Raw genomic sequence first — 25847 nt, forward strand, 5'->3', positions numbered from 1 at the left:
AAAAGGTACAAAGCACTTTAAACGAAATTTGGCTTGTACAGAGAGCTGGGTAGGTTAGCTTACATGATAGTAAATATTCATGTTTTCTTGTAAAGATCACATTTTAGCTGAACATGGCTCATGCAATTATAACATTATAAATGCCCTACACTAATTTACTTACAAATAAAATATATCTATCTAATTGAAACTACTGGACATTCTGTGTATAACCCTCCAAAGCAAACTGAATTATCACTGAAATATGTTCTTTACAGCAGGATGGACGAGACAATGGCTACGTTCACACAGGCAGTCCAAATCGGATCTTTTTTCCACAAATTGGTATTTTGACCAATCACATCCGAAGCACCATGGCAACGTGCTATATTTTACAGCGAAGGCTGCAGCAGAAGCGAACTCCAGCAAATAAACACAACATTGTTTCACCTTCTTTAACAAAAGACTCATAAACAGAAACAGGCAATAGGCTACAGCTTGCTTCACAGTTTCTCCACTAACGATGTACTGTATCTCGACAACGTTGAGTGCACGGGGGTATGTACCCAGCGCAGTACAGTACCAAAGTTTTGGTCGATAAGACCAATTAGTGACAAAAATATCAGAATTGGGCTGCCGGTGTGAACACAGCATATGTGGATTGCCCCATAACAGAGACCTGAATGGTGGAGAGCAGAGCACTTTAGCCTGTCTCTAGGAACTTTGGTGTCGCTTGAACGGGAGAGACTCAACCCCAGGATCAGCACAGACAAACCATACCAGCCAAACAGTCAGGTCAGCCCCCTGCAACAGGTATCACGTCGTATTTAATCAGATAGTTTATTGAACCGGTGTCTGTCATGAGAATGAGGTTAATAACAGACTGTACTTTATGCAGTTCTTTCAAATCACCAAGAGATGGCGATACATGCCAAGCATTACATCTACTATGCTGTTACTGGCCTTCATTAATGATTGTGTAAAAGTATTTCCACACAAATGGGTTTTCATTACATTTGATTTAATTTGAGTCCTTGGTGGAAAACCCAGGCATGTTGTTTACTCAAACACAACATTGTATGAGTAAATGTGATGTAGTGTCCTCCTCTCTCTGCAGCGGCCAGAGGGTACTGTCTTTCCTTCTTTTCTTACTCTACTTCACTCTTTTGTTCCCCACTGTCCCTCCTGCCAGGCATACCAGCCTGGAAGAAGGAATTTGAAGAGTGTGGGAGCAGTGGGGGGTGCGGGGAGTTGTGGCAATGGCAGTGAAGGCTGCTGCTCAGCTATGACATCATCCTCCGTTCTCCCGGGGAGATAGTGAGATCATGGCTGTCATGAGGTATTTATGGTGTCTTAACTGGCCCAGATAACAGTATCACCCACTGGATCGCTGAAATTCAATTAGCTTCTTAACAACTCTGTGGTCCGGACAAAAAAGGACATCTGTGGACGTATGAAGCCCACTTCCCTATATAACAATGTGCTATCTTTTGAACAGAAAGGATATTTTCTATTATGTAGATTATGTGTTTATTTGCAGATTTTGCTTCACCATGCTTTTCCTGGAGGGTATGGCAGGCAGGCACCGCACATCTATTTGCTTGCTCAAAATGTGTTTGTCAGACTGATAACAGTTTGTGGGTGTAAGTGTTAATTATTGTGCAGAGGAAATTATTTTTTCTCTCTTACCAATTTACCAAACTCATTTACAGAATTTTGAATGGCATAGCCTAATTTGCTATTAAGGCAGGCAAATCAGCAAGAGAGTGCTGGGATGAGGACAAATTGAGAGGGATGGAGGAAACATTGCAATTATACAAAACTTGTATTCTCTTTTCATGCGTTTGGAATCGTTTTGTTGTTCAATGAGAACAAGCATTTCACTGATCTGGTCAAGTATCTGAATGCCTGAGTATTTTAAACCTGATTTTCATTTAATTTGTAGGGCTACTACATATTTATTTTTTTAGATGCAGCCTACTTAATTTTCCATAAGCAATTAATCTTATGATATGGGACTGGTCTATGCAGAATTATTAAATGAAAAATCGGCTGACTGTAAAAGAGATAATCCATTGTGAATCATGGAATGAACCCCTCCTCTTTAATTGCGTGGTTTCTCTCTGGTTTCTATAGGTTTCCCTCGTAGTTGCTCTCACTTGCGATCAGTCGTTTCCTAGCGGAACTTTGCTGTTATTCTCCACCCTCGCACGCAGGCTGTCACACTGGAGCGAAATGATTGTTCTTTCCATCGTTACGTTCATGGACAAAAGCTATTAACATAGGACTACTTTCTACGATCAAAATGAAGAAAAGTGGAATAAAACGCTCGCACACTGAGTGGTAGGACTGAAGGTGTGTCTCAGCGCAATGCACTTTCATTATAAAAACTGGAATTTAGTGAAAAGCTTATTTTAAAAGTTGCAGAATTTACGTGGAAGTAGAATTACAGATTTAAGTGCTTAAATTGTAGTTTGTTTCAATGTTATCATCGTTGTCGATGGTGAAATAATGAACATATCAAAGAGGACAAGAACGAAAGGAAAACATAATTACAATGGGATGTTTTGGACCAATATGTTTTTAGCATATAAAGACAATTTTATTAGGTATGATTGTATTTAATGCGTGTTAAACAGTTACCTGTATTGTTGCTTTTATGTTAGTGGTATTTTGTTGTGAAATATAAGTATGATGTAACATATTACTTATCTTTGTTGATTGCCTTCTGTTTTGAAGTTTGACACAGGTCAGGAAAACGGTTTTGCTTGTTCTTATCCATGACTTGCAGTTGTTCCTAGTGGATTCAGTATCTGTTAATTAAATCAGACTTTATTACTGGGTTTACAATTTAATTGCTGTTCTCGGGCAAAGTCTGCTATAAAGACTGCTTTATTGTTTCTCTGAGCATTAGTAGTAATTAGTAGTTACTACTGATTAGTAGTAATTAAAGTCCAGCTGTCACCGAGACTAGGGTTAGTTTTTTTCTTAAATTTGTACTGGCTGTTGCACAGTGGCCCCTGGACCAGTGGGAGAAGTGTCCATGTGCACACAGAGATGATTATTGTAGGATATCCTAGTAGTCCTACATTTTGAATGAATGATGACATTATGTTAAAGTGTTTTACTTAACTTCAGAACAGGACACACAATGTTAATCCATCCACTGTCTGTTGTCTAGTGAGTCTGAGGTTTAGAATCAGGTCACTAAAAGGAAAGCAAGTAGTTTAACAAGAATCATAATATTTTCCCTTCACAGAAACCTGTATTTCAACCCATCAAGTGCCTGAGGGAGCAGAGGTCAAATGGCAAAGTGGCTCAAAGACTATTTGAGTTTTGGGAGCAGGAGGATGCCTCCTCAGCCACCCAAACCAGACTACACAGAGAGTGAGATACTGAAAGCCTATCGGGCTCAGAAGAAACTAGACTTTGAGGACCCATATGAGGACTCTGAGAACCGGGCCAGAAACGAGTCTGGGTCCTCAGACTCCTCCTACCCTGCCTTTGGTACTCCTCTGAAGTCCGCCAGCCTGGATATGAAGGTTGTATCTCCCAAACATCGCCTCATCAAGATGGACTCTCAGGACCTGGGAAGAACTAAGATCTTACTGAGTGCCGTCTCCCTAGAAGATCAAGAGCCTGTAAGTCATTTCCTGTTCCACATTAACATTCATTACCATTACAAAGACCTCTCTGCTTATTGATTAAGCCCATATGCAAGTGACTGGTAATGTGAGTCAGAAGTATGCAATGTTTCAATACATCATGCCATGTTTGAAGTGGCCCATAAATTGACCGGTCTTCGATGACTAATGGAAGGAAGCGTTATTGATGGGATGGATGGCTCGTTGAGTGGGGTGTCACAGTCCCCGGAGTTTATGTCCAGACATAAATAATACATGGTATTTGGTTTAGCAAGCAGGGAGAGATCGCCATGTGAACACATGGTGAGGAAAGCCATACAGGCCTTAGGCTGCTATAGTACCGTATGCCACACTTGTGCTGCCATCAGGCACATAGACCCACCCTGGATGAGTACAGTATGTGTTGGCAGGAGAACACACAGGCACAGCTGCAAGGGTCGGGGATGCTCAGAATTTCATAGAGCGACAGAGACAGAGACAGAGAGTAAGATAGTATTTGCCTATAGAGGCAGGGAATGCACATTGATTCAGTTAACAAATCAGCTCACACATCATCACTAAGGTAATGCATTAAAATCCATCTCTTATTCTCATTTGAAAAGCCTCAAGTGCACAGCTCCTAAAGTGCATTGAAGGTCTAAGGGAAGGTAGAGTCGATACAGACACTCTGCGTGGGTGCTCTGGCTGCCCTCATTAATGTCTGTGTGGAATTCTGGTGTGTTAGAACATCCATCCCCTCATTAACATTGCAATTTCAATCCTGGGCTTTCGATAAGAGCAATTCCACGGTAACAATGATGCTAAAATGCAGTCTTTTCACTTAAAAATGTATGTCAAACAAAACCAATGATTGCACAGTTAAACCACAACTCTATGTACAAGGGCTACTTTTAACAATTTCCGCAGAAAATTTTACAAAAACACATTTACTTGAAGAACAGTGCAGATGCAAAGTTTGTTAACAGAATGACGGTTTGTGCTGTTAGTGTATAGTGCATTCGGAAAGTGTTCAGACCCCTTGAGTTTTTAAACATTACGTTACAGCCTTATTGTTACGTGACAGCCTTATTCTAAAATAGATTAAATATATATACAATAACACATAATGACAAAGCAAAAAATATTTTTTGACAGTTTTTTAAATGTACATAAACTTAAATATCACATTTGTATAAGTATTCAGACCCTTTACTCAGTATTTTGTTGAAGCACCTTTGGCAGTGATTACAGCCTTGAGTCTGCTTGGGTATGACACTACAAGCTTGGCACACATGTATTTGGGGAGTTTCTCCCATTTCTTCTCTGCAGATCCTCTCAAGCTCTGTCAGGTTGGATGGTGAGCGTCGCTGCACAGCAATTTTCAGGTCTCTCCAAAGATGTTTGATCGGGTTCAAGTCCGGGCTCTGGTTGGACCTCTCAAGGACATTCAGAGACTTGTCCCGAAGCCCTTCCTGCATTATCTTGGCTGTGTGCTTAGGGTCGTTGTGCTGTTGGAAGTTGAACCTTCACCCCAGTCTGAGGTCCTGAGCGCTTTGGAGCAGATTATCATCAAGGATCTCTCTGTACTTTGTTCCGTTCATCTTTCCCTGGATCCTGACTAGTCTCCCAGTCCCTGCTGCTGAAAAACATCCCCACAGCATGATGCTGCCACTACCATGCTTCACTGTAGGGATGGCGCCAGGTTTCCTCCAGACGCGACACTTGGCATTCAGGCCAATGAGTTCAGTCTTGGTTTCATCAGACCAGACAATCTTGTTTCTCATGGTCTGAGAGTCTTTACTGTAAGTGGCTTTTGGCAAACTCCAAGCGGGCTGTCATGTGCCTTTTACTGAGGGAATGGCTTCCGTCTGGCCACTCTACCATAAAGGCCTGACAGGTGGAGTGCTGTGGAGATGGTGGTCCTTCTGGAAGGTTCTCCCATCTCCACAGAGGAACTCTGGAGCTCTGTCAGAGTGACCGTTGGGTTCTTGGTCACCTCCCTGACCAAGGCCTTTTTTCCCGGATTGCTCAGTTTGGCTGGGTGGACACCTCTTGGAAGAGTCTTTGTGGTTCCAAACTTGTTCCATTTCAGAATGATGGAGGCCACTGTGTTCTTGTGGACCTTAAATGCTGCAGATTTGTTTTTGTAACCTTCCCAGATCTGTGCCTTGACACAATCCTGTCTCGGAGCTCTACAGACAATTCCTTCGACCTCATGGCTTGGTTTTTGCTCGGGGTCTAAATACTTATGTAAATAAGGATTTGTCATTATGGATTTGTCATTATGGGGTATTGTGTACAGATTGATGAGGAAAACAATTTATTAACTCCATTTTAGAATAAGGCTGTAATGTAACAAAATTTGGAAAAAGTCAAGGGGTCTGAATACTTTCTGAATGCACTGTATGAGTGATACATTGTAATGTACTGTGTCTTAATGAGTGTCTGTTATACCCCAGGTGGTTCCGTCAGCCCCAGCAGTAAGAGATGCAGATTACTCTGATCCGTTTGATGCTCACCCAAACCCCCGGCCAGAGCCTGATCTGGGACCTGTGCACTGCGAGAACAACGGCTACATGGAGCCTTACGAGGCCCAACGCGTCATCACAGGTGAGTCTGTTAGTAGGCTTTGGTTTTTGGATGAACCAAGTATTTCTTTGTCACAGGACAAGTAGGCTAATCACAATTGACGGAATATATTCTCTCCATGGCGTTTTTGTTCATATATCTCTGTCTTCTAGCCTGTTACCAGATCTGTTTGTGGTTTAGCCAACTCCTCTGACTTTGGTTATCATGCCTTAGATAGGAGAGTTGGCTAGAGCCTAGAGTAAAAACAGATCTGCCGACGAGGCCACTACACCCTCCACTGCAGGAGCGAGACTTTTCCCCAGTCAGATTGTCCTCTGTCTGACTCACAGCCTTACAAATGTCTCTATCCTACTATGCCCTTTCCCTTGCGCTCATCCTCCATCCCTTGGTTCAGATCTATCGTTTCTCATGTTGCCTTTCTGTAGTAACAACTCTGTTTCCTCAGCCACTGTCTGTCAGACCCATGCAGTGAAGCGTCTCTCACTAGAGTGGTGGAGGGATTCTCCCCTAGTTGCCCTCGGGACTCTGGGTAGCTTTTTAATCCGTCTGAGAGTCAGTGTGCGTTTGACTGTTGTCTTTGCTGGCTTCATTCAAGTCAGAAGCAGTTCCGAGTCACAGTGTTAGGACAAAGGGGCTCTTAGTCTTTCAGCTTGGTAAATACACAATGGAGCCTAAGCCAGTGAGCCAGTCAACCCAGGACTGAGTTACTGTGGTATGTCAGTGGACGCTCCATTAAAAACATGGTGGAAGAGGGAAAGCCAGGTGTGACACTGAATATCGCTCTGATTCTCAAGTAGAACAGCTATTATACCCCCCCCCAGAGACAGATTATCAACTGATGTGTGTTTTTGGCAGATGTCGTCCCCAAGGTATCTTAAATGCGCTTCTGTCACGTTTTTGAAAGTTCAGTTGGGGAGAATAAAGGCAGAACTCAGTTTCTATTCTCTGTCACCCGCTGGTCTGACATACATTTGCATACCGTAATAGATTCCTGATTCCCTTCAAGATACGTTCTCTCAATTCTCTCTCCCTTCATGTTCCCATCCATTTCTCATTCCCACCCTGCCTATTTTCATCTCCCTCCCCTAATCTCCTCCATCTCCTCTCTGTTCCCTGACATTCCATGCTCCCTGCACAGGTACAGCAGCATGCCACAACACCAAGCCTGCCTCTGTCTCAATGATTTAACATCAAACCAACCCAGCCCTCCCTTCCTCACCTCCTCCCACCTCAGGGTCTGTCCCCAGGGCTGCCTCTGTCGCCATGGAGACGGCAGGGGCGCCCAATAGCAGTCTTTAGTCTGAAGGTTAAAGTTAGCCTGTTCTGCTTTTCACCAGCCAACCCTTCCATTTAAGATCCAGCACTCTTTCCCTCTCACATCACTGCACCTCCATAGATAGGCTGATGGTGGAGACAAAAGATTCTTCCACTTTCCTTCCATCCAATATTGCCTGGTTTTTGAAGCTTTGGGCTTCACAGCCCACATCAATTTGACATGGCAGTTGTTTCAGAAGTCTGTCTTCAGGTGTTTTGTTATTTCAATAATCTATGGCTTCTCAGCTCAAAGTCACACGTAACTCTCTGAAGGTTGACGGTGTTGGGAAAGATTTTTATAGAACATGCTACATGCTGAGAATTCTGATGAAAATGCAAATGAGACTGGCTGTTGTGAGATGCAGCAACTAGATTGCTGCTGTAACTGTGAAGAGAAGTGCTGTTCTTCTGCTACACGGCTCCGGGTCTAGCCCAGAGTTTAGTTAAGCCTCTCCATATGACGCGTTGAGCCTTCAGCAAGCTGTGCAAACATAATTTGTTTCCCATCCTCAAATTCAACTCATGTTGTTTTTGCTCAACAGGCTTTTCATATAATTTGCTGTGACAGATGCAATTGACCTCCTGTTGTAGGAATCTTGTGTTTTCTAACCATAATAACAGTTTGTTTTCTGTTTCTGTGTTTTCTTCTAAATTATTAACTGCTGGTTCATAAATCCTTCATGTCAGAATCTGACTTTGAAATGTGTGTGTGTTCTCTCTTTGAAAAACAAATGGAATAGTCACACACTATTCATTGAAATTAGTCAAATGTTTGTGTTCTCTCTAACAGAGTTGCAGCACGGTCCCGGAGTGGGTCGGACACGAGGCGAGGTGCAGCTCTACGACACCCCCTATGAGAATGAGCGGGGGCGGGGGCGGCCGCTAGGGGTGGGGCTGGGGTACGGCGACCCCCTGGAGGAAGGCAGGGAGAGCCGGTTGCCGCAGGATGACGAGCGGCCAGCAGACGAGTACGACCAGCCCTGGGAGTGGAAAAAAGAGAACATCTCTAAAGCCTTCGCAGGTACTGACCTACTTAAACATTTTTATATATATTTTTTATTTAACTAGGCAAGTCAGAACAAATTCTTATTTACAATGACGGCCTACCCCGGCCAAACCCTCCCTTAACCCAGACGACGCTGGACTAATTGTGCGCTGCCCTATGGGACTCCCAATCACGGCCGGTTGTGATACAGCCCTGGATCGAACCAGGGTCTGTAGTGATGCCTCTAGCACAGAGATGCAGTGCCTTAAAATGCTGCACCACTCGGGAGCGCTGACTGACCTCAGTCCCATCCTCAGCAACCTGAGTAGCTATCTCACACTGTCACTATTACACTCATTAGGGTTCGACTGTTCAGTACATGTATTATTATTATTTTTTTCAAGTTCTATTTTTAGAACACAAGAGCAAGGCCTACATTGGATTTTTTCCCTCACATTTTTTCCACGCTCTTTTTTCCTGAGCACTTATCACAGTCAAGATGCACCTATATTATTGCAAAAAACATGATTTAATATGACAAAATATTTTTCCAAATGAAAAAAAGTTGCCGGTGCGAAGCGTGCATCTTGCGTGTCTGGAACTGTTATTTTCAAAGAGTGATAATTTGAAACGGGGCTTAGTTTGGCGTGTTAAAAGACCATTTTTACAGGGTTACAAACCAAAATCTGTCTTTTCGATATAGGCCTACAGACGTTCGATTTAGTTTAATCTGCCTGTTCTTTGGAATTTTTTAAATGGATGAACAATTCCACATTGCACGCTGCATGGTGATGAATTACAGCACGACATCTGTTTGGTGAGTAGGCCTAGGGTTAATGATTCTGATGAAAATCTGCTCTTTGTCTTTATTAACCTAATGTTTTTGCATATTTCAGTGTGGAACCTCTCTATGTTTAGGGGGGTTATGGCTTAGGCTAACCAATTCTAAATGGCACCAGCAGTTCACAAAGCAGCCTAAGCAGAAAATAGACTGGACACAATTATTCCCAAACTGCAGCTCATTGTTCGAACACATATTTCCCTACTTCAATCAACCAGTCAATGTTTTATTTATGATTTAAAACTGTCGTCATTTGGCAAGGAATGTATCTTGTGCATCCTATCAGTTAGAGACCTTCTTTTTTTTATGCCCACCGTTCCTAAGTTTTTATAGGCATTTATTTCTGTAGGCCTAACGGGAGCTTGTGTGCCAACTCAGCACGCGTGTCTATAGGGAAGGGTTGGAATGCAATTGAGTGCGGGAAAGGGAATTTAGGGAGAAGAACTGAGTGATGCTTGCCTTGTTTTGTTTTTGCCCCTCAAATGCACATGTACAAATGGAATACTAGAGTCAAAGCAAATTGACGTTGTCTTCAAGACAAAATGTCGTCCACCCCCCCAGGACAAGCCACAAAGCACATTCCACCAAATAGTTTTAGAGTATTTCATTTTTTTATTTCTTATCTCTGGTTAAAGCTAGTTTTGACGTCTGTTCGAGTACTCATCCCTAACGCTCACAACCACCCTTTTACACTCAATGAATAATCTTTCACTTTTTACTCTCACCCTACTAAACATACACCTTGAATGACCACTTCCACACTCTGTCCATTGCACACCCACACACTTTGAATGATCACATTCATGACTACTTGCCAGTTGAACACAAGACTGGATGATAAAGGTGACTTTGCTGTGTGTGTTAATGAATTTGCTATCTGTATCCGACACTTACGCTGAGTATAAAAAAACATTAAGAGCACCTGCGTTTTCCATGACATAGACTGACCAGGTGATTTCAGGTGAAAGCTATGGTCCCTTATTGATGTCACTTGTTAAATCCACTTCAATCAGTTTAGATGAAGGGGAGGAGACAGGTTAAAGAAGGATTTTCAAGCCTTGAGACATTTGAGACTTGGATTGTGTATGTGTGCCTTTGAAAGGGGTATGGTAGTAGGTGCCAGGCGCACCCATTTGTGTTTTGAACTACAACGCTGCTGGGTTCTACAGGACTCAGACTGTAGAGGGGTTCTACTAAGCTATATGGAATTGTTTTAAGAAGGTCATACCAAGGATAATTTAGCTATTTGATTTGGAATTTTAAGACCCCTTGAAGTATCAAAAAATATGCTTAATTAAAATATATATATATATAATTTGGCCTTCCTGCTATTATTCCATACAAATGCATTGAATAACATATTCACTATATAGAACAACAGATAACCTCCCCCCCCCAAAAAAAATCTAAAGGAAGTTTGTTATGAAGTGTATGTCCTATATCTGAGAGAGATAAGAAGAATCAGGAAACACACACACATCTAATATATATATGTAAATGTGATATTTTATATACATTTTTTTTTTTTACATGTATATAACTCCATAATGACAAAGCAAAAACTGGTTTTTAGACAGTCTTATTTTTTATTTTATTTTGAAAAAATATCACATTTACATAAGTATTCAGACCCTTTACTCAGTACTTTGTTGAAGCACCTTTGGAAGCAATTACAGCCTCGATTCTTCTTGGGTATGACGCTACACGCTTGGCACACCTGTATTGTGGGAGTTTCTCCCATTCTTCTCTCCCATTTTCTCTCAAGCTCTGTCAGGTTGGAAGGGGAGCGTCGCTGCACAGCTATTTTCAGGTCTCTCCAAAGCTGTTCGATCGGGTTCAAGTCTGACTGTGGCCACTCAAGGACATTCAGAGATTTGTCCTGAAGCCGTTCCTGCATTGTCTTGGCTGTGTGCTTAGGGTCGTTGTCCTGCTGTCCAGTCAGGTCCTGAGCGATCTGGAGCAGATTTTTATCAAGGATCTCTCTGTACTTTGCTCAGTTCATATTTTGATCCAGACTAGTCTCCCAGTCCCTGCCACTGAAAAACATCCCCACAGCATGATGCTGTCACCACCATGCTTCACCGTAGGGATGGTGCCAGGTTTCCTCCATACGTTTGGCATTCAGGCCAAAGAGTTCAGTCTTGGTTTCATCAGACCAGAGAATCTTGTTTCTCATGTGTGGAGATTGAGGAAAAAAAACATTTAATACATTTAAGAATACAGCTGTAACATCACAAAGTGGGGAAAGGGTCTGGATAATTTCTGAATGCACTACACTTCATTTAAAAAAAAAACTGTCACCGGGGGACCTTTAGATGAGGCCTGTGGGCATCCTTGAGCAAAATTAGTGTGTAGCCAAACTGTTCGGATGCTACACACAGAAGTTTGCAGATTGGCTTTACCGACTTCAGGCGAGTCAATGTGCTTGTGGTTGTGGCAGAGAAACAGAACACCATCGTTTTCGTGAGTCTCATCTTTCCATAGAGGGAGTCATAGTTTGTAGGCCAAACCGTTTGGACGCTATAGACGATTTTGTGAGAAGACTGATTTTCGGGATGTCTCATGATCTGACAAACACTGCTCTATATCTGTCACCTTTCACCGCAGATGCGGAATATTGTATTATATTGTGAGGCCCTGTCTCCGTTTCTGGTGTGTGTGTGATTGACAGACTGGACGGTGGGCAGTAGATCAGTTACGATACGGCAGGGCAAGCCTACTTAATTGAGCTGCATCTCAGTCAGGAGGTCAAGGTGACAGGAGAATAAATCAACACGCTTGCTTTCACTCCTCTTTTTCATGCATTCGCTCTCCCTTCCTCCCCCTCTTCTCAGTTAATTACATGCTCGCGTGTGCATGACTGATCCAGTGTTAATAAGCAGGTGGTCAGCAGAACTGCTACAGCAACACACGACACAGACACAAACACACAGAACATGTTCAAATCACATTACCTCGCAGGCATTAAATAGACAACGTAGCGTTGACGGAGAGGATTACTTCCATCGGGTGAGTGACCCTCTCAGAAGATTTAAGGGATAATTCCCAGATCTCTTGGACAGGATCTATTACAACACCAATAAGAACTGGTACCAGATGGGGGGGAAAAACCTTCACTCATGATTTTCTGGCACCTGTTTTTCTACCTGCAGTCGGTTAGCTGCCAGCACCCCGGCCTGTGTGAACAGATTGGTTGGAGTGAAAAACAGAAACACTACAGTATGTTCCATTCTCACATTTAATCCATATTCCCAGTCAGATGGCATTACTAGGCAAGCTTGGTATGGCAGCACTGAGGGTTAGTTGAAGAGCTGTAGAGAGAGAGAGGGGGGACTTCCAAGGTTATGGCACATTTGATGTGAGCTCAGTGCGGATGTTTGTGGAGCCCAGCGACTCCGAGGGGAGGGGACAGAAGATAATGAATGGCATTGGCTGTGGAGGAGCAGGGAGGGGGTGAGGGGGGGTAGAGGCCATTGTGACAGGGAGCAATCAGTCACGCGCGGCGCTGACACCTTCGCCTTCACTGCGGGCTCTCCTCCCACAGCGGTGACAGGACTGTCCCTGCAGTCCTCCCTCCCTGCCGAGGTGACACACCGCCTGATAACCTACGATCTGCCAGCAGTGCCTCAGCTCTCACCTCATCACCACATGCACTGATTATCAACAGTTACCACAGACAGGAGAAATATTCCCTTAAATTTTTTCGGCGCTGAGAAAATTTCAGGTCTGCTGAGCGCAAACTTGAATGTTGTGAAAATTTAGTGCAACTTCCAGCAAGCATTTACTGTGAACACTGAGGCTGTACCTGCTTTAAGTTAGTTTCAGACAATGGTCAAGTAGGCTACTGTGGCCAGTTGATCATAATGTAGGCCTACCAGAGTGGCCTACCATCAAAAACAATGGAGAAAATGCATACCATTACATTTTAACATGGAAATGGATGTTCTATCATTCAGCCTACAGTAGCAGCCAATGTGTTGTTCAATGTAGGCCTACATTCCATGAGACTTTTGAAAAGAATATGCAGGGCTTGACATTAACCTGTTTATCCACTTGTCCTTCAAACAAGGTGACTGAAAATGTTGTGTTTTGATGCAAGAAACCACTATACAAAATTAAAATGCATTATTATTCCCATAACATTATTACAGAGAATTAGATAAATTATGCTACCCTCTGCCAATTGGCTACTTAGCTTATTCAAGCCTCTCTCAAAATACAACACTGCTCCTTTAAGACAAAAAAAAGCTGTTTATCCGACTCACTTTTGAAAGAAAGAAATGTATACGTTTTGTGCTCTTATAGGAAGCAATCACTCTCCCATTGCTGACTACAAATGATCTATAAGTAGGCTAATATGAACACGTGCACACTTGGCTACATGCAGCTCTTGCTTGGATCTCAAAACAAGCGCATCTACTCATGCTGTAAACACAGTCTAGTTTAAAGTGAATAGCACAGATCCATATATGGCAATGGTCTATTTGCATATTTATATGGCAATGGTCTATTTGTATATTGGTCTACTGCAGCTCTGATTGGTTATGCTGCACTGCGTTCTGCCTCTCTTGCATAGTTATTTCTGCATACTTAGTCTTGTATAGTTAGTTATGTTTTGGTATGTTGCATTGAAAGTGGATAATATTGCGTTGATTCGATCACAATTCCCACAGTAAAGGGAAATGTTGATAGTGTTAACTAAGGGGAAAAACTGTAGAAAGTTAAGTTCAATCTTGTGTTTCTCTGCGTGTGCTGATATTTCTTCTGCACGGCAGTCCTGGGGAGCTGCAGTCCTGCGAACGAGCGCAGCTTAGAGGGAACATTGGTCAGGAGTGAGAACAGGATGCTCATTAATAAAAGAAAGGCACATTTAGAGGTGGCTTTTTTGGATAGTTGCATATTACATGCACAATTATGATAATCAGGAAGTAAAATGCTGTGCATATCCTCTTTTTAGAGTGTGATGTACAGTATTCACTGTGGAGTCCAGCTCAGGTGGAGATCAGTGTCTGGGTGTGAGTTGGTAGTCAATTACGTGACACCAGCAGTGTGAGAGAGCCTGCTGCTGGCAGACAGACATGCCTCAGTCCAGTAGGTTTTAATTAGAATACTACAAATCTGTCACTAGCACCTAGCTCCCCCCTATTACAACCATCATTAATTCCTGTGAATGTTTTAACATTCAACAGTGAGAGCTGCATAGATAGCCCTGCAGCCATGCAACACCAATTAGTGAGCTAATGAAATGGACACTCATTACTCCACACAGAATGCCCTGTGTAATGAGTAGATGAATGGTGTTAGGTACACAGCGTATTTGATCTACAGTATGTGCTGTTAGTATCTGATCTCTGATATCTGGTTTCCCTCCACAAGTAGGAGGCCTTAAATATAATTTAAAGGTCTTTCACACAATATTTTGCAGATACGGAATGTTGGATTGGTTTTCCAGGTGTGAATGTACTGTAGACTGGCGTCTGGAAAGTCTACAAAGACACCTCTGTGCACGTGTGTGTGTGTGCGTGTGTGCGTGCGACGCAGCAATCATGAGATTTCCATCACCATGGCCGGTGTGTCCCTGGTCTGTTAGCTCACTCTAAGCTGGCCCTGGGGTTCCCAACTGGCTTCTCCATCAATTTACAGGATGTGTCGTGACGACATTCCTCCAACCCTCGCGCTCTCTCGCTCCATGTGAAGCGTTACTGATGTTAATGAAAAGACATGTCCTCCACGATCCAGACTCGTTCCCTCAAGTGAGCTGGATGGGAGGCAGAGTGAGATGGGGAGGGGGAGAGAAGTAGTGAAGGGATAGATAATGCACCACTTAGTGGGGGAGAGAGGGAGGTGTGTGTGTGCGCAGGAACCAACAGAATATACAATCCCAGAAAAATTGAGGCCAAGAAGAGAAATCGGAAAGGGAGGAATAGTAGAAAGCCATTGGTTTGAGCTGAATAAGAAAATGGAAGTTCTGTCCATGAAAATGAATTTCAAATGCCATGTCATATTCCTATTTTATATGCCTTAGTGTGTATTCATGGATAGGGGTGTTAATTATCTGTCATTAGTAGGAAGAAGTTGTGCCCGGCAAAAAGCCTTTTGTTGGCAGAGAGAACATGGGGAGCTGGGCTTGTTACAAAGCAGATGTCTTCATAATTGTGTTTAATGACGAAATACAGCAGGATTTATCCAATGCTCCTGTCACTTGATTCCAGGATAGTTATTTTGATTAAAAATAAAATGGCTTTTTATATTTACTCAGATTATGAGCTCTGAGGTTATAGTGCCATTGTCTTCCACACTGAAAGAGTAAAATGGATTGAAAACTTGTTTTATACTGAAATGCCTTTTTCTTGGTTCAATCAGTGGACCCACTTCAGTGTGAGGTTGTCTTTTGTGTCTGCTGAGTGGTTTGTACAGGTTTTCAAATATATTATTGAATATTCTATTCTGAAATGTCAATCTGCCTGCTAGTTCTCTCCCCTCTCTCTCTCTGAACATGATGTTGTCAGAATGTCTATACATCACAAGAAAGACCTTCGGGCAAATGGCCTCCACAACCTGTGTGATAGATCCACAGGTTCCCATTAGTAGTAAATGGAGCCCAGATGTTCCCTCTGTTTGAATGACAGCTCTGTGTGCGCGCGCCAGCAAAAGGTCACGTCCTGCCCTTTGTCACAGTGATGAGTGCTGACATGTGTAGGAGGAGGTAAAGGTGATGTCATGAGGGGATTATAAAGGGGCCATTTAGGGTAAATGTTACACTGCAGGCAGGAGGTCGCACTGAAACACAGATGCCCCAAACAGCCTTCCAGACATTCAAACATGTATACTGGGCACTTGTGTGCTACAAATAGCAGCAACTGTGGAATCATAAAATATGCACACCCACTCGTACTGCTAGTGCAACTGGTTTCTAAGTACATGGTGTACTGTATGTCCTTGGTATTGCATACTGTCTGGAACTCCCCCTAAACAGGGCAGGAATTCTGTTGGAATTTTGTCATTTAACTGTGACAAGCAAAGCTTAACTCTAACTGCAATCCCTTTTCAAAAAAATGTATGATTCTCTTCACTGAGTTCATTCCCTCCTTCCTTTCATTCTAGCCCTCCCTCGCTGTTGTTCTCTCTGAGCTGGTCACACTTTAATGATGGCTTCTGCAGGGCTGGGAGGGCTCTCCAGATGGGGCCATTGTACTGCGTCAATAGTTCACAGAGAGCCAGAGAAAGTGGCGGAGTGTTTTCCCTGCTCAATAAGGAACCAGTGAGAGAGAGAGGGAGGGATGAGAGTGAGGGATGTATGTACAGCATCACTGGGGTCTCTCCTAATGCCCTGTTCAGCTGCCCTTTTATGTCACACACCCAGGGGGTCTTTGGTTTTGTCAGATCATCAAGATGTCAGCCCCCCTTCATTTGTTTAGTAATTCTGCTTCACTGTGTGGTGTGTAGCACAGCTGTGGCGGATTCTGTGTGTGTGTGTGCGCCATTGAGACTGCAGTAATGGGTTACGTGGTTGCTTGCCACGGATTGTAATGAGCTATTTTGGTCCTCTCCTGCCTCATTTGTTCGCCCTGTCCTCACCACCCTAGACGCACAGTCCACATCATTGTCAATCTGACACACAGCATCTACTTGGCTACCTTCACTCTTTCTCCTGTCAGAATTATTACCTCTCCTCCATATTCTATCCATCTCCGTATTCATTATACTTCCCCTCCTATTTTCACCAAGACTTTCATATTCTCTATACTACAATATCTTCCTAGCCACTCTCACACCCATATCCATCGATTATTTTTTATCTGTCTCTCCTCTGCACCTGGCTCCCTGTAGAGATGTCAGAGCTGCCTGAGCTACCCTGGCCCCCTCCAGTGGGGCAGCAGCTGGAGGAGGAGCTCCTGCTAGGACAACACCTACCCAGGACAACACCTTCTCACTCCCCAACCTGTTCCCTGACCCCCTAGGACCCACCAGCCTGAACCCCCAGTGTCCTGCATCTGCCCTGCCTGCTTTTTGTAGGATGTTAACATACAGTACCAGTCAAAAGTTTGGACACACCTACTCATTCCAGGGTTTTTGTTTATTTTTACTATTTTTCTACATTGTAGAATAATAGCGAAGATGTCAAAACTGTGAAATAACACACATGAAATCATGTAGTAACCAATAAAGTGTTAAACAAATTCTTCAAAGTAGCCTCCCATTACTTTGATGACAGCTTGGCACACTTTTGGCATTCTCTCAATCTGCTTCATAAGGTAGTCACCTGGAATGCATTTCAATTAACAGGTGTGCCTTGTTAATAATTTGTGGAATTTCTTTCCTTAATGCGTTTGTGCTAATCAGTTGTGTTGTGACAAGGTAGGGGTGGTATACAGAAGATAGCCCTATTTGGTAAAGGCCAAGTCCATATTATGGCAAGAACAGCTCAAATAAGCAAAGAGAAACAACTGTCCATCATTACTTTAAGACATGAAGGTCAGTCAATGCGGAAAACTTTTCTTCAAGTGCAGTCACAAAAACCATCAAGCGCTATGATGAAACTGGCTCTAATGAGGACCGCTACAGGAAAGGAAGACCCAGAGTTACCTCTGCTGCAGAGGATACATTCATTAGAGTTTACTGTACCTCAGATTGCAGCCCAAATAAATGCTTCACAGAGTACAAGTAACAGACACATCTCAACATCAACTGTTCAGAGGAGACTGTGTGAATCAGGCCTTCATGTTCGAATTGCTGCAAAGAAACCACTACTAAAGGGCACCAATAAGAAGTAGAGACTTGCTTGGGCCAAGAAACACGAGCAATGGACATTAGACCGGTGGAAATCTGTCCTTTGGTCTGATGAGTACAGATTTGAGATTTTTGGTTCAAACCGTCATGTCTTTGTGAGACGCAGAGTAGGTGAATGGATGATCTCCGCATGTCTGGTTCCCACTGTGAAGCATGGAGGAGGAGGTGTGATGATGTCGGGGTGCTTTGCTGGTGACACTCAGTGATCTATTTAGAATTCAAGGCACACTTAAGCAGCATGGCTACTACAGCATTCTGCAGCGATTTGAGATGGTTTGTGATGAGTTGGAACACAGAGTGAAGGAAAAGCAGCCATATGTGGGAACTCCTTCAAGACTGTTGGAAAAGCATTCCAGGTGAAGCTGGTTGAGAGAATGCCAAGAGTGTGCAAAGCTGTCATCAAGGCAAAGGGTGGCTACTTTGAAGACTCTATAATATATTTTTATTTGTTTAACACTTTTGGTTACTACATGATTCCATATGTGTTCATAGTTTTGATGTCTTCACTATTATTCTACAATGTAGAAAATAGCAAAAATAAAGAAAAACCCTTGACTGGTACTGTACATCAATGGGTCACATGACCTAACAACCCAACAATAGGTTTGGCAACAAGTGGCTATTGGAGCATTTTTTGTAACGCACCGTAATGGGTCTAGTAAGCCAGATACTGGTGATAGCACACAGCAATGGGTCTCATAACACTACATTGGGTCATGATGATATTTTGCCTGTCGCCACACAGCACTGACTCTCCCTCTACACCGCACTGCAGCCCCTCAGGGCCCGCTTCCGCCACTACCCAGAAGCCCCCTGTGCTATGTGGTCCTCTCATGCCTCCTTTCATTAGGTCACCCTGCAGATCTGCCCTGGAGCAGCTCCTAGTCCCAGCCAACCATTGGATGATGATGTTGCACCCAGTCAGATCTGTGCTACCAGCTCTCCTCTCCACTGTGTACCCCTTCAGCAGAAACAGTCTGTTCTCTGTGCTATGGCATGCCCAACCCTTTTTCCATCTGCACCAACAACAGTATCTACACTGTTTTCCCAGGCCTGGCTTGAGTTTTCCCTTTTTAATGAGATACTCTGTCTGACTCACTTTCTTTTTTTCAGTGCAGTTTGATGGTGCTGAGTGGGACCGGTCCTCGTCCCCCACGGAGCGCCTGCGTCCACCCAGGTCCAGTCCCTCCCTGGCAGGAGGGAGCATGAAGTTCCGGATGCCCTGCTCTGACCCTCACAACATGATGGGGGAGAGAGTAGACCCCAACCTGCCCCTGGAGAAACAAGTGTACGTACCGTACTCTTTTCTTTTGTAATGACATTTTTATTGTTTACTTTGATATCTCTTGTTTGGGTTGGGTGTTATTGCTTTGTCTACACAGTAATACGGAAAGCATCACAGTAGAATGTAAATGTGGTTTTGTTTTATACATGTATATCATTAGAATTAAGTATGTTTCGATATACAATATATGAATTAACAAACTCTACTAATCAATCATATATTTGTACACCAGGCCATGGTACATGAAGTGAGAGGGTAGTACATTACTCTGTCATTACTCTCCCAGGTGGTCTTTTAAGAGTTGTTATAGGATCCACTGGAGAGCCCTACTCATGTTTGAGTGAGTGTGGTCTTGTCTCATCCGACCCCTGTGCCACCTGCCAGAGTTAGTAAACTGTGACTAAAGGAGACAATGCTTGTTTAAAGTGAGAAGAAACATGGTTATAACACACTACATGACACATTTGCACATACAGAAACACATTTCAACAATGGTGACAATCAAATATTTGCACGTCACTTTATTTTCACATCTGTGTACTGTATGTCACAAAAGAAAATCCCTTAATTTACCACTAATATTTGACATTGCACAGTACTCCAGGGGCTTAATTGATCAACCGTGTGTATATTTCTTACAACATGTTGGCGTAGGTGGAGATTCTAGGATTTGCGCCCATCACAACTTATTGGGATGTATTAAACTGTACGCAACATATCCACATTTTTCTTTATTGATAAATCGGAGACATATTGTATACAGCCCTGCCTGGAAAATGCCCTCCATTCACCTTTATGGTAACGGTAACACCCTCATTTGCTGTATGATTTGGAAATATTGCAACTGGGCCATGTCAGTTTCTAAAAGAAAGCACAATGGCAAATTGGAACACATTTCTGTAGAGGTGTGGGAGATGTTTTCATCTTTTGCTGTTACTTTTTCAAACAAAAAATGCATGTCGCTTATAGCGAATACCAACACTTGCTGCGTATTTTATTTAAAAAATGTAAAGTAAATACTATAACCCACACTATGCAAAATACAAATTGTTGTTCAGTATTTTGTGTGTCAATTGACTGTGTTTCTATTTCCTGTCTTGGTATAGGCTCTGAGATTAAGTGGGCTATGATGTTGTGCTCCTTGGCTATTGAATGAGCGATGAATAAGTAGTAGCCTGATATTTGTTGTGTGTAGTGTGGAATAAACCAGTTATGTCAGTAAATATGATTATGATTTCAGACCATATTATAAGACTCATAGAAAATATTTGGCTACATGCTGCTCTGCAAACTCCTTACCGATGGCAAATGCATCTGTTATATAATTAGCCTACGTTTTAGTGCTTTTGTTAGCCTTCAATAAATATCAAATTCTGTGCGTCAAACACCTCCATTTCCCCAAAAATAACAATGTTTGCTTGTAATACAATTCTTTAACCCTGAAGTTGTGCGTACGCATGGTCTGAGATTTGCTTGGAGATACGCACACTTTAAAGTTCAAATTTGATAAATATCAACCTTTTGATAAATAAGGCCCCATGTCTTTTTCCTTCCCTCCATTCATGTTGTGTATCTGTCAGGTGGTACCACGGGGCACTGTTGCGGTCAGAGGCAGAGTCTCTGTTGACCCTGTGTAAGGAGTGTAGCTACCTGGTGAGGAACAGCCAGACCAGCCTCAACGACTACTCTCTCTCACTACGGTATAAAGCTCAACATAATCACACCATTTACATCTGAACAGCAACATCAAATCATTGCTAATGCACTTAAATACAGTTTGGTATGAGTCAAACAGTCCAATAAGTATAGTAGGTTAGAATATTTATTGAATCATCCTCCGATTTAACTACTCTATGACTTGATTGTCTCCCGAGTGGCGCAGCGGTCTAGCGGCGTCACTACAGACCCTGGTTTGATCCCGGGCTGTATCACAACCGGCCACGATCGGGAGTCCCATAGGGCGTCGCACAATTGGCCCAGCGTCGTCCGAGTTAGGGGAAGGTTTGGCAGGGGTAGGCCGTCATTGTAAAATAGGAATTTGTTCTTAACTGACTTGCGTATTTAAATAAAGGCAAGTATACTGTGTACAGTATACTTGCAGCCACCTTCCCTACTGAGCTTCTATCTCACTGTATGTAGGCCTCCATCTGTCTCTCTTAACCTCCTCTGCTTTCTCTCTCCTCCCTCAACCCGTTGAAGATCATTGGCACACTGATTTTCTTCTCAATAGTCCTTCACGCCGCGTAATAGTGCTTATATGGTCAAATCTCTTCTCTCTAATTACTAGCTTGATCCTTAAATCCCCTTCTCCATCACTCTCCCCCTTTTTTTTCTCCCTCCCTCACTCTCATTCCCCCTCTCTCCCCCAGCACCACTTCTCTCTCTGAGTGGTAATCAGGCAGATACAGCACACTGCAGCTCTCACATCAGCCGCTTTCCAATCACTAATGAATATGAATCACCTTCTGTGGGCCACACACAGGCACGCCTGAGTGCACGCACGCACACTACATTAGAGGTTCTCATCTTCAGCCACACAGAGATACAATGTCACTCAAACACACACACAAACACACACCCGCCGATGTTAACAGCTCAAATAGACAGGCTGACATTGTGTGAAACGACAAAGCTACAGTATGTGGCCCTCGTCTCACAATAGGAGGTCCAGGGGTCTGAAAGAAGCAGTGGTTTGATCTTTAGACTGGCAGGTGCTTTGTGTCTCTAAATGGTTGTGAGGGAGACATGCCAGAGGTAGTTGGAAATGGAATCAAAGCGATAGAGAACCAGTAGAGTGAGTCGGCATGGAAACAGACTGACACACAGCCCAGCATCACACCAATATGGATGAGGCAAATACACAGACAAATCATGTCTCTTCAAGAGAGATTTTTCTCTAACAGCTTGTCAGGGATCTGTGATTTAATATGAAACATAGACTATATATACTAAAGTGTGTGGACACCCCTTCAAATGAGTGGATTTGGCTATTTCGGCCACACCCGTTGCTGACAGGTGCACAAAGCCATGCAATCTCCATAGACAAAAAGTGGCAGTAGAATGGCCTTACTGAAGTGCTCAGTGACTTTCAACGTAGCACCGTCATAGGATGCCACCTTTCCAACAAGTCAGTACATCAAATTTCTGCCTTGCTAGAGCTGCCCCGGTGAACTGTAAGTGCTATTATTGTGAAGTGGAAACGTCTAGGAGCGGCTCAGCCGTGAAGTGGTAGGCCACACAAGCTCACAGAATGGGACCACTGAGTGCTGTAGCACGTAAAAATAGTCTGTTCTTGGTTGCAACACCACCGAGTTCCAAACTGACTCTGGAAGAAACGTCAGCACAAGAACTGTTTGCCGGGAGCTTCATGAAATAGGTTTCCATGGCCGAGCAGCCGCACCCAAGTCTAAGATCACCATGAGCAATGCCAAGTGTCGGCTGGAGTGGTGTAAAGCTTGGCGCCATTGAACTCTGGAGCAGTGGAAACGCGTTCTCTGGAGTAATGAATCACGCTTCACCATCTGGCAGTCTGACGGATGAATCTGGGTTTGGCGGATGCTAGGAGAATGCTACCTGCCCGAATGCATAGTGCCAACTGTAAAGTTTGGTGGCAGAGGAATAATGGTCTGGGGCTGTTTTTCATGGTTCGGGCTAGGCCCCTTAGTTCCAGTGAAGGGAAATCTTAATGCTACATTATACAATGACATTCTAGACGATTCTGTGCTTCCAACTTTGTGGCAACAGTTTGGGGAAGGCCTTTTCCTGTTTCAGCATGACAATGCCCCCGTGCACAAAGCGAGGTCCATACGGAAATGGTTTGTCGAGATTTGTGTGGAAGAACTTGACTGGCCTGCACAGAGCCCTCACCTCAACCCCATCGAACACCTTTGGGATGAATTGGAACACCGACTGCGAGCCAGGCCTAATCGCCCAACATCAGTGCCCTTCTTCACTAATGCTCTTGTGGCTGACTGGAAGCAAGTCCCTGCAGCAATGTTCCAACATCTAGTTGAAAGCTTTCCCAGAAGAGTGGAGGCTGCTATAGCAGCAAATGGGGGACCAACTCAAAATTAATGCCCAGGATTTTGGAATGAGATGTTCAACAAACAGGTGTCCACATATTTTGGGTCATGTAGTGTACCTTTCAATCCTGATGGTTGATGTGCTCCAAAGAACACAAAAAATAAGCCATAGCTAATTAGCAATGTAGTGATGCTGGTTCTGTTTGTTGTTATTGCATTGTGTAGAACAACAGATTTCCCTAGTCTTCCATTGTTGATTTTGCAAACTAATGATGACCAATTAGAGCCAAATGTCTTTCCCTCTGCTTCTATAATTAGACATACATCATGATGGCAGCTAGCTCTTAAAGGGGAGGTGCAGCGCTGCTCTACTGCTAGTTCTGCATTGCTTGCTTCCTCTCCGTCACTCTCTCTCTCATCATCTTTGTCTTGTCTCTCACAAGCCATTACATTACTAATTTATACTGTATAATTCCCCCCTTCCCTCTCTCCTTACTAGTCCTACATTATATGTTGTTAAATCTTGGTAAGAAATACCTCATAAAATGCCAGAAATAAGCAGGCTGTATATGTCACTTCCAGTGTGTCATCATGTGGTCCATGACTCTGCCCTTCGGCCTTCTCTCTCAGGTGCTGCCAAGGCTTCATGCACATAAAGTTCAGCCAGTGTAAGGATGGGAAGTACGTCCTGGGGCAGAACAGCCTGCCATTCAACACCATCCCAGAGGTCATCCACTTCTACACCACACACAAGCTACCAATCAGAGGAGCCGAACACCTGTCTCTGCTCTTCCCTGTGCTTGTACAGACCCTCTGATTTGCTGGGACAATGGTCCTGGAATCCTGGGTCACATTGTGATTGGACATTGACTTTAGATTGTGTAAATTCCTTTAATATTCAAGTCAATCAGGCCATCTGTGCTCTCGTTGGACAAGACTATTTTGTTGAGGATTCAGCATCCGCTGGCTTGTCAGTACCTTCACAGACCTTCTCGTTTCTGTTGTGCCAAATCTCTCTGATCTGGGAACAGATTCATATGAAACGCAATACCTGGACTGTACCAACGCCTTCTCTCTGTAGCCTACCTGGGATGCTATCTGGACTGACTGTTGCAGAATGAGCCTCTCACTGAGCTAGTGCTGCTGCCTGTACTGCTCCACTGGTTGACAGTCTGAGGGGAAACGTGGTTCTACTCACACAAACCTTTGTTGATTTGATTCTCTCTGTATTGTTAAGTAAACCTATTTGTCAATGCTTTATGTTGACGAACTGGTGTCAACCCGCATCACTTACTGTATGGCTGTTGTAGCAGCAGCTGTGTCTGATTGTACTACTGTTGCCGTGTGGTTGTCATATGATCTGTTTGTCTGGACACTGTCACTGACTGGTTGCAGTGCTCTGTAGTTGACCAGAACAATTTTCAATGGCGAGACAAAGGTTTAAACCGCCATATAAATGGCCATATCAGTGGTAATGGGTGTTATGGTTTAATGATTATTCTTATTACCTGGGTCGTCATAATCAATGGCATTGTTGTCGTCTCTGATTGTAATTATGGATAAGACGCGTTCTCATTTACCTGCTGTGTTCAACCGTTTCACGTGGTAAAACAATAAACAGTTTCTTAAAGAGCCGTGTGTGCTTTGTGCATCATGTGGAACGACGAGCATCAATGTCTGATTATGTAGATTAGTCCTCAGTCTTATCTGATGTGGTGTCATTTTTTGACATGTTAATTCTCAGAAAAAAACAAACTCACACGGTTTAACACTCATGATCTTGGCCTTTTGGGAATAGCCAGTACTGTACCTACCTTGAGATTAGACATTGATTTGCAGAACTCTGAGTGGAACACGGAGAGGATGGTGGACTACAAAAGCATGCAAGTGTCCATGTTGCCTCTACTCCAGCAGACGCAGGCTCTTCCCCAGCCATTAGGCAGCAGGGGGAGAGGCGAGTGTGGCGAGAAGGAGAGGAAGGCAGGTCTCATTATTTAGGGTTTGCTGGAGTGAAAGGCACTGGGATTGCTTTCATTACTGAGCCAAATGCAGCAGCTGATTACCAGTGGGACGAAGAGCAGAGACGAGCGAGATCACTCACCCTTGAGAGGGGGAAAAAGAGCGTAGGCGCAAGGGAGGAAAAGAGTGTCGTGTCTGTATTCCTGTATTCAAACACAAGACTAATAACAATAGCGATGAGTAATACAAATGTCGTAAGTGTACTAAGTAATCCACAAGCACAGTGATTATATATTTTCAGCGTTCTCCCTAAACTGCTTGTTTTGTGTGTTCAGATAAGCGTCATATGTTATTATTGTGGGCCGAGGATTTCTATAAGGGTTTTGTTTAAATATGGTTGCATGTGGGTGGGTACTGTACAGTCGTGGCCAAAAGTTTTGAGAATGACACAAATATTAAT

At 43.4% G+C, this 25847-nt stretch overlaps 1 protein-coding gene across 1 annotated transcript; it reads left to right on the forward strand.

Annotated features, from left to right (window-relative positions):
* The first annotated feature begins 595 nt into the window (after positions 1-595).
* Positions 596-24989, forward strand: LOC120054469 (SH2 domain-containing adapter protein F-like). Its single transcript, XM_039001890.1, has 7 exons — positions 596-774; positions 3239-3620; positions 6062-6212; positions 8296-8526; positions 19235-19409; positions 20987-21106; positions 24059-24989. Exons 2-7 carry the CDS (start codon positions 3285-3287, stop codon positions 24243-24245), a joined length of 1200 nt encoding a protein of 399 aa, XP_038857818.1. The 5' UTR covers positions 596-774; positions 3239-3284; the 3' UTR covers positions 24246-24989.
* Positions 24990-25847: the final 858 nt, after the last annotated feature.

The sequence above is a fragment of the Salvelinus namaycush genome, chromosome 10, assembly GCF_016432855.1.
Source record: "Salvelinus namaycush isolate Seneca chromosome 10, SaNama_1.0, whole genome shotgun sequence".
In the NCBI taxonomy this organism is placed as follows: domain Eukaryota; kingdom Metazoa; phylum Chordata; class Actinopteri; order Salmoniformes; family Salmonidae; genus Salvelinus; species Salvelinus namaycush.

What these genes read in the sequence shown, in the direction of transcription:
- LOC120054469 (XM_039001890.1), top strand. Translation starts at nt 3,285, where the DNA reads ATGGCAAAGTGGCTCAAAGACTATTTGAGTTTTGGGAGCAGGAGGATG. An exon ending in CTGCCCCTGGAGAAACAAGT is followed by an intron (nt 19,410 to 20,986) that starts GTACGTACCGTA and finishes TGTATCTGTCAG; the next exon opens with GTGGTACCACGGGGCACTGT. An exon ending in GACTACTCTCTCTCACTACG is followed by an intron (nt 21,107 to 24,058) that starts GTATAAAGCTCA and finishes CTTCTCTCTCAG; the next exon opens with GTGCTGCCAAGGCTTCATGC.